General features: G+C 52.8%; 3 protein-coding genes across 3 annotated transcripts in view; 1 reads left to right on the top strand and 2 right to left on the bottom strand.

Moving 5' to 3' along the window:
* LOC121062742 (coiled-coil domain-containing protein 81-like) overlaps positions 1-15514 on the bottom strand; it is a 137814-nt gene that overhangs the window by 12971 nt on the left and 109329 nt on the right. The window lies entirely within an intron of this gene.
* On the bottom strand, positions 1488-2447 carry LOC121062715 (olfactory receptor 14A16-like). Its single transcript, XM_040542888.1, has one exon. It carries the CDS (start codon positions 2445-2447, stop codon positions 1488-1490), a length of 960 nt encoding a protein of 319 aa, XP_040398822.1.
* LOC121062714 (olfactory receptor 11A1-like) lies at positions 13313-14269 on the top strand. Its single transcript, XM_040542887.1, has one exon. The coding sequence runs from the start codon at positions 13313-13315 to the stop codon at positions 14267-14269; it is 957 nt and encodes a 318-aa protein (XP_040398821.1).

Below are 15514 nucleotides of genomic sequence, written 5' to 3'. Positions count from 1 at the left end.
CAACATGCAGAGGCATCCAGCCATGGACAAGCCCAAGGAGAGGGCTCGTCCTTCCTGTGGTCGCAGCTGCACTCCAGTCCCTGGGGTGGACCCAAGCTGAAGACTTGCTGATGACTTTTGGGCTCAGGTTCAGCACACAGGCTGGGGGAGACTCTCACATGGACATGTGATGGACTTGGACTGAGGAACAGAAGCAAACTGGTATGGCTGCTGTGTTGTGCTTCCATCAGTGGAAGCCCTGGCACAGGGCCCCAGACTTGCTTTTGATGCCACTCTTCGGGAAAGATTATGGAGTTATGAGATGCAGAGTAGAGGACACCAGTCCTTCCTTAGCCACTTCCCAACCTAGTGCAGCAAGAGGAAAATGGATTTCTGGCTCATCTTCTACCCTAATTCATGAGCATGCATTAGAGTACCCACAGTCCAGACCTAGTCTTGGATTAGGTGAACATCAGTATTCTAGACAACTTCCAGACAAGGTCAGCTCCCATTTGATCTCTCCCCATGTGTCCTCTGATCTGTCCAGCTCTTCCTGGCCACCTCCCCATGCTCCCCACAGGTCCCTGGGCTGGGGGCACTATGAGCAGACCAAGCAGGCTGTGGTGCCCCAGAGGTGACTGCACACTGGCTGAGCTGCACAGGGTGGGAAGTAAACCCAGCTGGGTTGGGATCACTGCTGCTAATCCCACTCATTATGGTGTGTAGTTCTGGAAGGTGCACAGAAAGAGCAGGGAACATTGCCAAGGACACTAGGGGGTTCCCGGTGTCTTTCTAGGTCCAGCTGGTGATACTTTGTAAGGGTGACATTAATCTCTCTCCAACCTCCCTTGCCTGTGCACACTGGTACTCCACAGAATCTCACAGGAATTATGACATTCTTCTTCGGTGACAAGATCTTGGGCATTTTCTCTCTTTGTAGGCCTCCAGTCACTGCCTGCCCTGGGCACATGCTGCCCATGGAGAACACCTGGGCTCTAAACACAGGTCCACATTCATGTCCTGGAGGCTGTCCTCTGCCCTGACACATTTGTGGTAGTCATGGCTATGTACCTCAGTGACCCTTCACCATCTCCGCTGTCATCAGACACCAACAGGCTGCTCCTAAATCCTACTTGTGGTCTCTCACAGTTCACACCACGGCAATGACCTATTTCTCTCCCAGATCCATGCAGCAACAGGCCTTCCAGAGAGCATCTGTACAGCCCTGATCTTGGCACCAGCTTTGAAAGACTAGCCAAGTCTTCAGGCAGTGCACTAGGGACACCCCATTTTATTACACAGTTGCTAAGAGTCAGAGCTGATGTACTTTTAGACACATATTTACAGAGCCTCAAGAGTAAACAGAACAATGTCATTCCTCAGTAAAAGGATGATGAATAAATCACTTATTTTTTTTAGAACATTATAAACGCAAGTGGCAGTGAAGATAACAATAGCTATAATGATAATAATACAAGGATCAAGCCTCCAAGAGGATACTCAGAAAGTCATTTCTGGAGAAAGAAGCGAAAATAATCATTCTTAAGAAACATCGGTGAAATCACTCTCCTAACAGCAACCTTGAGCTCCTCGTTCCTCATGCTGTAGATGAGAGGGTTCAATGTTGGAGGAATCACTGAGTACAGAACTGCCATCAACACATCCAAGGATGGGGAGGAGATGGAGGGAGGTTTCATGTAGGCAAACATGGCAGTGCTGAGAAACAGGGAGACAACGAACAGGTGAGGGAGGCACATGGAAAAGGCTTTGTGCCGTCCTTGCTCAGAGGGCATCCTCAGCACAGCCCTGAAGATCTGCACATAGGACAGCATGATGAAAAAAAAACAGCCGGATGCTAAACAGAAACCAACCAGAAGAAGCCAAACTTCCCTGAAGTAGGAGCGTGAGCAAGAGATTTTGAGGATCTGGGGGATTTCACAGAAGAACTGGTCCACAGCATTGCCTTGGCAGAGGGGCAGGGAAAATGTATTGGTAATGTGCAGCACACCAGTGAGAAAGCCACTGCCCCACGCAGCTGCTGCCATCTGGGCACAAGCTCTGTTGCTCAGGAGGCTCCCATAGTGCAGGGGCTTGCAGATGGCAATATAGCGGTCGTAGGACATGATTGTAAGAAGAGAATACTCTGCTGATATCAGGAAGGGAAAAAGAAAAACCTGTGCAACACATCCTGAGTAGGAAATGGCCCTGGTGTCCCAGAGGGAATTGACCATGGCTTTGGGGAGAGTGGTGGAGATGGATCCCAGGTCGAGGAGGGCGAGGTTGAAGAGGAAGAAGTACATGGGGGTGTGGAGGCGGTGGTCGCAGGCTACGGCTGTGAGGATGAGGCCGTTGCCCAGGAGGGCAGCCAGGTAGATGCCCAGGAAGAGCCCGAAGTGCAGGAGCTGCAGCTCCCGCGTGTCTGCGAATGGCAGGAGGAGGAACTCGGTGATGGAGCTGCTGTTGGACATTTGATGCCCCTGGGTATAGAGGGCTGTCTGAGGAGGGAAAATCAGGAAAACATTAGGACAGAACTCTGTGATCAAACCTACTCAGTTTCTTATATAATCCTCCCAGACTGCCTCTCCACTTTCAGGAAGATCTTTGCAGGTCCCTTTCACAAGCTCTGGTTGGTGCTGGTTGATGCTGATCCCAGTGCCACTGGGATCAGAAGGGCTCTGGAGGCAACAGACCTGACCCACACAGTTAGGTAAATGAGGACATGGGCTCTTCTTGTATTAAATACAGATGAGATATCAAACTATTTTCAGCATGCTTACTGAAAATTCAAAAAAACTCCACATTTTTGTGAAAACCCATTGTCTAGACTCTGTGGGTATTTTCTAGTTTCGGCACCTCATCTGCGGGGTGCTTTTATGCATACAACCTTGGCATTTGTACTGCCCACTAAGATAAGTTTGGGGGTCCTGCGAGGCAAAGGGACTGTCCCTCAGTGCAGAGGAAGCACAGCTGGTGTGTCCATCAGTCCTGATCTCAGCTGCCCTTTGTGGACACTTCTGGAGGATGGTTGCACTTAGGTGATCCCCTGAAAAGAACCTGGATGCTGCTGAGAGCAGAGGAATCCAGGTTCAAAGGGCAGATCTCCAAACCCCTCACCCATCTCATCGTACCTGAGCAGGATCTCAGCTTTCTCTTCACCACAGACACAGAGGGATCACAGCAGCTGCCCACATACAGCCAACCAGCAGCATTTCCATGGCTTTAGGACTGACATGTCTTCTCCATGGGGCTGCTAGATAACACAGAGCTGCTAGGGAAGAGCTGTGCCCTTGTCCATGGCAGCCTACACCCAAGCAGAAGCCCCATGTAAAAGTCAAATGTCCTTAGATGTGGTGTCATGAAGGAAGAGTTAGCTCCTTCCCCACGCATAGCATTTCCCCAAGACCCAACACTTAGGACAAAACATGGATGCTTTTTATTCATGGACAGAACAAAGAGTTAGGAACATCATAATCGGTTCTTGATCTGCAGATGAATTTTCATCCCCCAAACTCTAGGGCAGTCCAAGGAAACTAATGTTAAAATTTCCATCACATGGCTGGATAAGAAAAGTAGCCAAGAGGTTTGTAAGAAGGCGTTGGTGCTGCAGGGATGGCAGAGAGATGCCCAAATCCCCCCTGCCATGGAGTTTCTGGGAGCAGCTCCCTCTCACTCCCTGACCATGGCTGTGCTGTCTGCAGCTGTCCCTGCCTGCAGCTGGGTCTCTGTCCCCATGCCTCCTGCCTGCAGGTCACAGCCCCCATCCCACCCGCTGGGTGCTCAGCTCTGCCCTGCAGACACCTCCTGGCAGCAGCGCTATGCCCAGGGGCAGCTCGCTGGGGGCACGTCCTAGAGACCAGGTCACACAGACCCTGCTGACGCTGCATGTGTGATGGTAGGGCTTTCTAGGGGATGAGGGGAAGGAAAGGGACTTTCTGGGGTCCTTGCAATCCTCACCTCAGTTGGATGGATTTGGTATCTCATGCTCTTTTTGGAAATAATAGCCTCTATTTCCATTCCCACTGAGCTGGAGAAAAATGAAAGCAGAGGCTCAGGAAAGCTGAGGCAGCTAGCCCCTTCATTGTGTCTCATCTTGCAAATTCACCTTGGACAAATCCTTGTTGTCCCGAGGAGCTGAGAGCAGGCTGCCCCAGGCTGCAGCCTCCCGCCAGCAGCAGGACCCTGCCCTGCTGGGGGGGTGCTCCTTCCACCCACAGCTTCTCCCCGCAGCGCCCTGGGCAGCTCCCCGGGCAGGCTGAGTGCTGAGCCTGGCAGGCGGCAGAGGCCCTGCCCCGGCACACAGCCCCTGGGGCACAGCAGGGACCCTGCTCTGCACCACAGCCCTGGGCACCCCTGCCTGCACCCCCGGCTTCTCCTTCCTCCAGGAGCTGCGGCTGCATTGCCCTCCAGCCAGACACTTACCGGGGGTCAGGGCTGGCAAGTGTTCTCCCCCAGTGAGCTCTGTGCATCCTGCCACTTCTGCCTGCCTTTAAGCACTCTGTCTGTGCAGGCAGTGCCCCCAGCCCTGCTGCGCTGGGCAGAGGAGCTGCTCCTGGGCAGAGCTGGCTCTCTGCAGTGCTGCCTGCTTGCCAGGAGCTCCCCTTGGGCCCAGGAGCCCGGCCCAACTCAGCAGCAGAGGCCCAGCCCAAGGCCTCCCTTGCTCTGCCCCCCACCAGGCTCCCTGCCCATGGCCCTGGGGAACCTGGTGCAGGGGAACCTGCTGGGAAACAGCCTGAAGGAATCCTTGGGGTTCCCTTCCTCACCTGGGCACACAGACTTCTTGACAGCAGGCTCTTTTCGCTTAGCACAAAAATAATTATCTGTAACAATCACCTCTTCCCATCCCAGTTGATGATGGGACACCCAGACATGGTCACAAAAATAACTCCTTTAACCCCCTGCTTACGGAAGGGATTCAGCAGAGTCACTCGAGGCATCTCATGCTGGGTTTTTGTCCTGGGGCTGTAATGGGGCTCAGATCCCTACCATGCCTGCCACAAACCCACAGGACCTGGGATTACTCTGCCCTCAATTTAGGTGTCCATAACATGGGCACCTGCAGGTGAGCTCCATGGTTTCCTCCAGGAAGCGACATGATCACCAATGGAGATGGAGGAAATCAGGGGGTTGCAAACACCTGGTGACATGTCAGGGGGCAGAGGTATGTGCAGGTATCTGCAAGCTCTCATGGAGGTACCATGAGGGACAGGGCAGAACCTGGGGGCATTTCCTTGGAGGCTGGTGGGGAATGCCTTTGGCCAGCTGAAGTGACAGCAAATGCACACATTTAGGACAACTAAACCTGTCCCTCCTCAGTAGGCTCAGGGCAGCCTGTAGAGGCATCCACCTGACCCAATGGAGAACTGTGCCACAGGGAGAGCTCAGTCTCTCTCTCCCTCTTCTCCATCTGGTTTTCCCTCCATCTCCAGTGACTGTAACGACACTTGTCTCATGGACATCCCTACATTGCCTAACCTCGTTCAGGGCAGCTGCTCCATGTAATAGCCAATTCCAGGCCTGCAGTGCTACCTGAGATGCCAACGCTGCCCAGCACCACTGGAGCATGCAGCTGACACGGGCAGCACAGGACCCACAGGGCAGCTCTGGCCATTCATAGCTGGTACTTAACGGGCACCCCTGATGGCATCTCCAACAGACTTCATGCTTATGAGCAAGTGGCCATTTCCCAGGGCTGCAGCAAGCCAAGGTCTGTCCCTCCTCTATCCAGTAGAGGCAGGCAGTGCATGGATATGAGGCGCATCACACTGGGGTTTCCACTTGTGTTTGCAAACACTGCTGCTGCTTCTTACCCCCATCCTTTACTCAAGACACAGCCCAGTGATTTTTTCTGTGTCCCTGGATCACAGGATGCCCATAGCCAAGGACATTGGCGGCAGCTCCTTCTCCTGCCTGGAGATCAGCCCCAGCTCCAGCACTGGCCCTCAGGGCTGCACCGACACCACAAAAGGCCCTCTCCTGTCAGAGCAGCACAGCCCAGGCCTGTTTCCTTCTGGACTTGGGAACACCAGGGCTTGCTCTCTTTGGGGCCCCTCATTCATCCTCCCATGGCCATCTGCAATACCCATCAGCAGGTCTCTGCTGTGAAGGAAAGCCTTTGCATGCCCAGGCTCCTGGCACAAGATCTGGGACAAGCCTGAGTTTGGCCCTTGTGCCACAGCTGAGGTGCTGCAGCCCAGATATGCCCCAATGCCCTCAGTGTGGGGCACAGGCAGGAGAAGCTGGATCCCCACCTGCTGTCAAAGGGCTGGGACATGGATGGAAGAGCTGCTGAGGTGTGGGGGGACAGATCCCTCAGCTTGGGGTGCTGTGCTGGATGGGTGCAGATTCTACACAAGAGACAGGCGGGGATGATCAACAGGGGGTTGCCCTCCATGTGAAGGATCTGCCTGGATGCATGGAGCTCCTCTATGGGATGGGCGGCAGACTGGGGGAGCCCTTGTGGGTGAGGGTCAGAGCAGAGCCAGTCAGGGTGACAGTGTGGTCGGAGGTAAATGCCTGCAGTCAGGCTGAAGAAGTGGACAAAGTCTTGTGGAAGCCATTGGACTAAGTTGATTTCAATGACTCCATGCCACCCTGGAGGCCTTTAATCACTAGGACGGTCACAGGAAAGGGACACTGCAGGGTGCAAACATTCCCAAGGTTTCTGTGGGTTCTTGGAGACAGCTTCTGAGCACAGCTGCCAGATGGGCCGACCTAGGTGATGTTCACCGGGATCTGGGACTTGCAAACAGGAAAAATCGTGTCTTGACACTCCTCTTGCAAAATGCATGCTGTAGTCCAGCTGCTTTTCAGCACATGGAAAGAGATGAGGTTTCGGGGCCCAGCCCTACACCCAGCACTGCACAGGCTCACTCACTCATAGATCCTGGGAGGCCTGCAACCCCTCCGTGCCATCCCTGGGGGTCTTCAGGCAGCTCCTCCTGCTCCAGGGCCAGGGCAGCTGGGCCCGAGCTGCTGCAGCCAGAAAGGGTTTGCTGGTCCCATTACTTCCTCATCAGCTGAGATCAGGTCTCAGACAAAGAAGAGGCTGTAGCTGCATTTAGGTTGCTTAAATATGCTGAGAGCCTGGCGATAGCTTCTGCCGAGAGGCAAAACCCCTCTCTCAGCAGAAGGGATGCAGAACAAGGCCTTCATCCTGTTAGCCTGATCGCACAGTGATACCCAGGCACAAAGCTGCCAGGCTGTCACCATGACTGTGGCAGGGTGCCGCCCTGTCCAGCAACAAGTAGCATTTCAGGAGCATCCAGCCCTATTGCTTCTTGTGCAACCGAATGGCCGCCTTCCTGAGCCTGTCGGGCTTCTCGTGCATTCGACACTGCAAAGAAAAGGGAAGACAAGGCGGTGAGGCACAGGGAGCGAGCAAAGACAGGGGCGGGCAGGGGCGCCCCGGGCACACAGGCCAGGTCCCCCCCTCAGGCCCCGAGACGCCCCCAGCCCACCCAGGACCCCTAAGATGGCGGCGCCCGCCCTGCCTGGTCAGGCGGTTGCACGGTTGCCATGGCAGCGCTGCACTGGCTCACTCTTGTCTTTCCCTGCAGCCCATTTGTCATAGTCCAGCTGACACAAGACCACGTGCATCTGTGTGCAGTATGCCACAGGTCTCCTGAAGTGAGAGACTTTAGATCCTAAATCATGACAGGTTCCTCCTTCATTGGGTACACAAAGGCACAAGTGGTCTCCTGCAGGCAGATCTGGCAGCCTGGCTGCAAGGGGCAGGCTGCCCCTCCACCTCAGCCTCTTCCACGGGGTCCTCCTGCTCTGGAGGCCTTCGCTCCCATCTTTTGAAAAAGGCCCAGCCCCAGGACAGGTCTCAAACCCCAGCTTCCTAGACGGGCTTCCAAGAGCAGAGGCATGTTCGGGCAGGTGGACAGCGATGACTTCTCCAGCGCTCCACTTCCTTTATTCCGTGGCCTTTGTCACCATGTGGAGATGTTCCTGGTGGATTTGCCAGGAACTTCTGGTAAAGAACTGGGCAGAAGGGAGGTGACTGTTTCTCAGGACAAGAAAGGAAATCTCTTGTCTCTCTCCTGAGCTGTGCCATCTCCATGCTGCTGACCTCATAAGCCTTCAAATGACATGGGCTGATGTCACAGGGGGATGCACTGCATCACCAGGATATCTTCACTGGAGCAGCGGCAGTGCCGGCACTTCCCTGCAAGGCCTGGTGCCTGCTGGGCACTGCTTGGGTGCTCCCCACCGCTGTCCTTCTGTGGCCAGGAGTGGGGGCAGCAGGCAGCAAGGTTGCACTGGGTGACCCTCGCTGATGGGCGGAGGAGTAGGGGCACCTTGCAGAGGAGCTGTGGTTGAGGAGCCGGGGCGCGCATCCCTTGTCCTGAGCTGAGGGCCAGCAGCAAGCGAGATGGAGGGCTGCTGGAGGGTGACCATCCCCTCTGAACTGACTTCCATGTTCCCAGTGCTCCTGCAGCTCTCCCCTAAAGGTGAGGATGTCAGGAGCCGCTTCCCAAGGGGTGGCCCAGGGGCTGTCAGCTGTCCAAAGCTGCAGGTCCTGAGCCGTGGAGGGGTCTGGACAAGGCTGGTGGCTGCTGCGAGACCCTTGCCTGAGGATCCCCCTCGGCTCAGGGGACAATGTGGCAGCCAGGACTCCTGTGTCCTGACACTAGGGCTGCCCTGAGCCCCAGGGCTCCTCTGGGCATGGTTTGGTGTGTCCTCATGATGTGGGACAATCCAGGGTCAGGTTTCCCTGGGAGCTGGTGCCTCTTTGGAATCTGGCTCTGAGAGGAAAGACATCCAGTGTCACAGAGACTGGTGAGGCCTGCAGCTCCCACAGGCCGCTCAGGAGTGCACCAGAAATGCCTGTGTTGGAAATCAAGCCTTCCTCTTCTACTGCTCTCCTTCAGGGTAACCTCTCTTCATTCCCTTTTGTGTGTCCAAGCTGGCAGAGCATGTCGTCTCTGGAATGCCACAGCCCTAGTTCTGAACACTTCCCATACCCCTACTGTGATGGATTTACCCTGCTATGCAGGTGACCTCCTCCACCCCACTCCATCACAACCCCTCCCCAGAGGAAAAGGGGAAGTAAATATTTTTTGTGTGGTCTTTTGGGGTCCCAGGAGTTGGAGCGTTGTTCAGCGGTAGCTCTCCATGGGCCGCAGCTTTCTCCAGGCCAAATCCACCTGCTCCACCGGGGGCTCCTCCATGGGCTGCAGCATGGTGATCTGCTCCATGTGGGACTGATGGGCTGTAGGGGGACAGCCTGCTCCTCCATGTGCCTATCCATGGGCTGCAGGGGAACTTCCGGTGTCTGGAGCATCTCCTGAACTTGGTGTCTGCAGGACTGGTTCTCACTCCTCTCTCTCCCAGCTGCTGTTTCCCGGCATGTTTATCCCTTTTTAAATCTGCTTTCACAGAGGTGCAACCAGCATCACTCATTGGCTCAGCTCCGACCAGCAGCTGCTCTGGCCTGGAGCGGGCTGGACATAGGTCAGCAGGTGGTGAGCAATTACACTGTGCATCACTTGCTTTGTGCATTCTACTATCATCATCATCAACAACAACAACAACAACAACAATAACATCTTTATTATTATTATTTCCCTTCATTTTCCCTTTTTTCCCCCCTCGATTCTCTCCCTCATCTCACTGGTAGAGTGTGGAGCGAACGGCTGTGTGGTGCTGAGCTGCCTGCCAGGTTAAACCACAACACTCCCTTTGGCATATAACGTGGGGCCCAAAGGGTAGAGATAATGACAGATCTGCCCAGAAGATGTTAAAATAAAATTACTACAAGCATTATATCAGCTTAATAGTTACTGAAAATAATCTTGATTTTTTGTGGATCTCAGGGTAGTAGTTGTGTTTTGAAGGGATGCACGACATGGAGTCCTGATGGCTCTTGAACAGGAGACGTTTATCGCCACTATATATACTTTCCCCATAGCCCCACGCACTGTCCACATGCCCGAATCTGTCTTACAATTGGTTAGAGACCCTCAGACACGCGCCTCGAGCCAGCCAGCAATTGGCCACTGCCCAAAGCTCATCTTTAACACTGTAGCCAATTTACTTTATCTCGACCTTGCTCAAGTTTTTGGTTCTACCGCTGTTTTCCTCATTATCTCTAACTCAGGGACATGTGAAACAGCAGAAAGCTCCCTGCGAATTCCTTTCCCACAGTGTTTGGTCTCTGAATTATGTTGTATAGCACATTACCAGCTGTGTGTTCCTTGCGGTGCTGTTTATCACTTCTGGGGGCTGGCTTAAGGTTATTATTTTGCTGTCCTGTGTAACACTGGCTTATGGTATTATAAAATTATGGGAAGTGAGACTGATGTGGTAGTTGTACTCAGCATTGCTGTCACCACTGTACTTCAGGAACCATCTATCAGAAACTATTCTGCTCTTGTGAGGCCTCACTTGGAGTACTGCATCCATGTATGGGGTCCCCTGTACAAGAAGGATGTCGATCTGTTAGAATGGGTCCAGAGGAGAGCCACAAAGTTGGTCAAAAGGCTGGAGAACCTCTCCTATGAAGTAAGGCTGAGAGGGCTGGAAATGGTCAGCCTGAAGAAGGGAAGGCTCAGGGGTGACCTCATTGCAGCTTTTCAGATTTTAAAGGGAGCTTATAAAAAAGATGGAGAGTGACTTTCTCCTTGGTCAGACAATGAGAGGACAAAGGGGGATGATTTTAAACTAAAAGAGGGGAGATTTAAAGTAGAGAGAGTAGGAGGAAATTCTTCACGGTGAGGCACTGGAACAGGTTGCCAAGAGAAGTTGTGGATGCCTCATCTCTGGAGGTGTTCCAGACCAGGTTGGATGAGGCCCTGAGCAACCAGATCTAGTGGATGGCATCCCTGCCCATGTCAGGGGAGTTGGAACTAGATGTTCTTTAAGGCCCCTTCCAACCCAAGCCATTTTATGATTCTGTGATTCTCTTCTGGGACTTCCTGTGGTCGCAGCTTCCCTTCAGTCCTCCAGGTGGACCTGAGCTGAGGAGCCTTGTCTGGGGGTGACATTTGGGGTAAGGGCCAGCACATGGGTTGGGAGAGACTGTATCAAGGATATGTGCTGCATACAAGTACAGCAGGAAGCTCACATGGCTGCTGGGTCATGCTTCCATCAATGCAAACCCTGACACGGGATCCCAGCATTGCTTTCCAACCCACCCTTTGGGAAGTGCGATGATATTAAGGGATGGGGAGTGTACGGCACCAATCCTTCTTCAGTTACTGCTCAGGCCAGGTGGTGCACCAGGAAACTACGGACTTGTGTCTCTGCATGATGAGCATGAATTAGGGTACCCACAGTCCAGACCTTATCTTGGATGAGATGAACACCAGTATTTGAGGCAACTTCTAGACAAGGTCAGCTCCCATCTGATCTCTCCCCATCCCTCCTCTCACCTGTCCAGCTCTTCCTGGCCTGATGAGGTTGCTCAGCTAGCTCAGCCTGGAGAAAAGAGAGCTTTGGAGAGCAGGAAAACAATAGCAGAGAATGGCCAGGGGACTGTCAAGGAGATAAAGCTACCAGACTCTTCATAGCAGTGCCCAGCAGGAGGATGAGATCCAGCAGGCAGAAGTTGAGCTCTGGAGGTCCCTTCCAACCTGCATTATCCTTTTATCCCATGACATGTATCTCTGGGACCATTTCTGATGGTCATGGGCCTTTGAAAGGACCAAGATATTTGAAGGATATAACACAAGGCTTTAAGGTGATTCTCAGCTTCCCAAAGGGGCAACTGGAAGCAGAGATAATGCTGTGAGAGCTGGGGTGCACACAGGAAAGTCTTCCATGCACCAGCACTGCCAAAAGTATGAAGAATGCCTGTGTCAATATGCAGTGTGCACACCTTGTGTTGGCAATTGCAACATCTTATTCTTGGGAACTCTTCTGGCGTTGTGTGGTGAGTGTGGATGAGTCTTGATGATTGCCCTGCCTCCATTTAGCTTCTGGAGGAGCCTGACTCAGACTTCAAAGGACTCAGGGTCCTGGAGAAAGGGAGACACTGATGGAGAAGTTCACGGACTTTCCAGCAGTTCAGAAGTTGCAGCCTCCTTTGAGAGCCCATCAAGCAATGCTCCCTCTCTGCAGTCCCTGGGGAGAGCCGAGCTATGGAAAGAACCTTCAGAGAGTTGTTGGTGCTATAAACCCCAGAACACAGAGCAGGGGGCATGGGATGCTGCTGGAGACCCACCATGGGAGGTGCTGGGAGGAGAAAGCAAGGACAAAGCAAGGTGTGAATCCTGGGGCCAGCTTGGCAGAAAAATCGGGGAAGGGAAGGGAAAGGAAGGACATGGTGGGGAAGAGGTAGAGAGACGCTGGTGAGACCCTGGCCTTGGTCTTCATTCCCAGGCACCAAGAGTGGAGAATTTACCACTTCATGTTGAGGACTTCAGGTGAGTGCTGGATGTCCTGAGTCAGGCCGGTGGTTATTTTGCTGCTGGGTGTTCGCACAGTGTAAGTTTTGGAGACCTCAGTCTCAGTCCTGTCCTTTGCTGTGTGTCTTCCCACCTTCCCCCAGACATCCTGAGCCCCAGTACCAAGGAGCAGAGATGCTGAGATGGCAGTGCTCAGTTAGAGGTGGGCTGGGGGTGTTGGAGCCAGCCTTGGGGTACTCACCCACCTTGGCTTGGATGGGGAAGCATTTGGGCAGGGTGTGTGGAGGCAGATTACCTAAGTCCTCACTTGAAACTCTCTCCTCTCCTCACTCTCTCTACACAAAAAATCTACATTTGGTACTTTTTGCTTTATTCTCCACCATAGCTCTCTCTGTCCTGTTTTCAGCTGGGAGAGAGAATTTTGGTGCCGTGCTTCAGATTTAGGAGGAAAAATATTGATAACTCACTGATATTTTAGTTTCTGCTGAGTAGTGCTTGCACAGAGTCAAGGATTTTTTGGCTCCTCACACTGCCCTGCTAGTGGGGAGGCTGGGGGTGCACAAGAATCTGGGAGGGGACAGATGATCCAAACTGCCCAAAGGGATATTCCATACTGTATGATATTACACTCAAAAATAAAACTGGGGGGGAGTTAGCCAGGGGGGCTACCGTTGTTCTGAGACTGGCTGGGCATCAGTCTGCTGGTATTGACCAATTGCATTGTGCATCACTTTTGTGATTTTTTTTTTCCCTCCCCCTTTTTGTTCCTATTAAACTGTCTTTATCTCAACCCATGAGCTTTAATGAGTCTCACTTTTTTTAACCCTATCCCACTGGCAGGGAGAAGTGAGCAAATGGCTGTGTGGTGCTTAGCTGCCTGCCAGGTTAAACCACAACACTTTCTTAAATTTAACAGAGAAGTATTCTTTCTCACAGGTCTCCTTCCTGGCAAGTGAGAAAAGAAAGACAAAAAACACTGCATGGGGGAAGGACAACTTGACAATTGGACATCACCAATGGATTTTCTTCTGCTGGGACTGGGAAATGTCCCTGAACTCCAGTCACCACTTTTCTTCCTGACATTCATGATCTACTCAGTCACCATGGCTGGGAACATCCTCATTGTCGTGCTGGTGGTGGCAGTGCAGCATCTGCACACCCCCATGTACTTCTTCCTGGCCAACCTGTCCTCCTTGGAGACCTGCTACAGCTCCACCATCCTGCCCCGGCTGCTGGCCAGCTTCCTGAAGGGGGACAGGACCATCTCTGCTCATGGCTGTATCGCTCAGTTCTACTTCTTTGGCTCCTTTGTAACATCTGAGTGCTACCTGCTGGCAGCCATGTCCTATGATCGATACTTGGCCATCTGCCAGCCCCTGCTCTATGCAAGCTTCATGACCTGGAAGGTCTGTATCCAGATGGCAGCTGGGTCTTGGTTAATGGGTTTTCTGCTGTCTGCTGTAGTCATATACCTCTTATCCCAGCTGAAGTTCTGTGGCCCCAAGGCAATTGACCACTTCTTCTGTGACCTTATCCCACTGCTAGAGCTCTCCTGCAGTGAAACCAGAGTGGTCACGCTTGTAACTTTATTGCTGTCTCTCCTAGATCTGGTTTTCCCTTTCTTGTTTATGCTGGCCTCCTATGTGTGCATCATAGCTGCCATCCTGAGGATCCCATCCAGAGTGAGCAGGCAGAAGGCCTTTTCCACTTGCTCCTCTCACCTCACTGTCATCACTGTTTTCTACGGCACCCTCATCGTTGTCTATATGATGTCCCGATCAGTCTCGCTAAGGCAACTCAACAAAGTGCTCTCCTTCTTCTACACCATCCTCACGCCCCTGGTCAATCCCCTCATTTACAGCCTGAGGAACAGGGAGGTCAGGGAGGCCCTGAGCAAAGGGCTCGGGAAAGCTGTGGTCTGCATACAGAGATCATAGTAGGTGAGTGACCCTTGGCACAGGCTACCTGTGGCTCTTTCACAAAGGCAAGTGCCATGTACTGGATGTATCTTTAGAAGTCCGTGCCTTTGAGCCTGCTTGCAGAGTAACGGGAATGAACGAGAGAGCTTCTTGGTGAGAAATATTGCTTTATATAGACAGATTGTGAAAAATGTTGTGGGTTTGCTTTTCCCTTCTTAATGAACTGTTCAATGCTCCTCTGACACCAGCTGCACCTCTGATCTTATCTTCACCTTCTTGTAGGGAGGTGGAGATAGATATCTCCCCTTTCTAGATCATTTACCCTTGGAGGACCACCTGTGTCTGTTGTGTCCATGATAGTAACTGGTGAGCAATTTCCCTGTCCTGATCTGGACACACGAGCTTTCTCCTCTTCTCCCCTTCTCCTGCTGCGGACGGGACTCAGAGAGTGTCTCAGTTAGCACCTGGTGGCCAGCCAAGGTCAACCCACCATATAGGAGTTTCATGGGTGTTTTTGAATAAAGATAAATTTCCCTTTATTTAATGTTTCCCCCAACATGTGTGCTGAACCTGAGTCTAAAAGTCCTCAGCAAGTACACAGCTTGGGTCCACCCGGAGGACTGGAGTGAAGTCATAAACACTGGAAGGATGAGCCCTCTCCTGGGACTGTTGCATGGCTGGAAGCCTCTGCATGCTCCACAGGAGCTGGGAGATTATAGAGGACATCATGATGCCCTGTTCACCATCTCCATGTCCACGAGGCCCTCAAAAATGCCCCTCAGTCCTACGATACAGCCTAGCTTCTTACATTAGGAACCTGGAGAAATTGCCCCAGAATTATCAACACTCTGGTGCACACAGGCAAATACACACAAATACACATGCCCAAACACACAAACCCACAATCTCATCCACACACAAAGATGTGCACACAAGGCATGGACACAGCCAACCACAGACAGACCAACTCCAACAGGGAACAGCACCTTCACAGCCACCACACCAGCACCAGCAGCACACAGAGCCATGAGTAACACACCTGGCTCCATCTGATTCTCCACCTCAGCCTGCTCTGTTCTGAAGGTCACCAGTGCTCTGTGTGTCCCCTGCAGCACTTACCCATGGGCACAGATGAACCCACGGCTCCTTGAGTGTGGGCCTGGGCTTTGGGACCACCCCAATGCCCTGCCCAGGCTCCGGGCTGTTCCCCACTTGGCAGCTCCAACCCTGGCTCTCTCCAGTGCCTGCTCTCTTCCTCCAGCC

The sequence above is a fragment of the Cygnus olor genome, chromosome 34 (genome assembly GCF_009769625.2).
Source record: "Cygnus olor isolate bCygOlo1 chromosome 34, bCygOlo1.pri.v2, whole genome shotgun sequence".
Lineage (NCBI taxonomy): Eukaryota > Metazoa > Chordata > Aves > Anseriformes > Anatidae > Cygnus > Cygnus olor.
The sequence above is the reverse complement of the archived record's forward strand: the minus strand, read 5'-3'. Positions and strand labels throughout refer to the sequence as shown.

What these genes read in the sequence shown, in the direction of transcription:
- LOC121062715 (XM_040542888.1), bottom strand. Translation starts at nt 2,447, where the DNA reads ATGTCCAACAGCAGCTCCATCACCGAGTTCCTCCTCCTGCCATTCGCA.
- LOC121062714 (XM_040542887.1), top strand. Translation starts at nt 13,313, where the DNA reads ATGGGGGAAGGACAACTTGACAATTGGACATCACCAATGGATTTTCTT.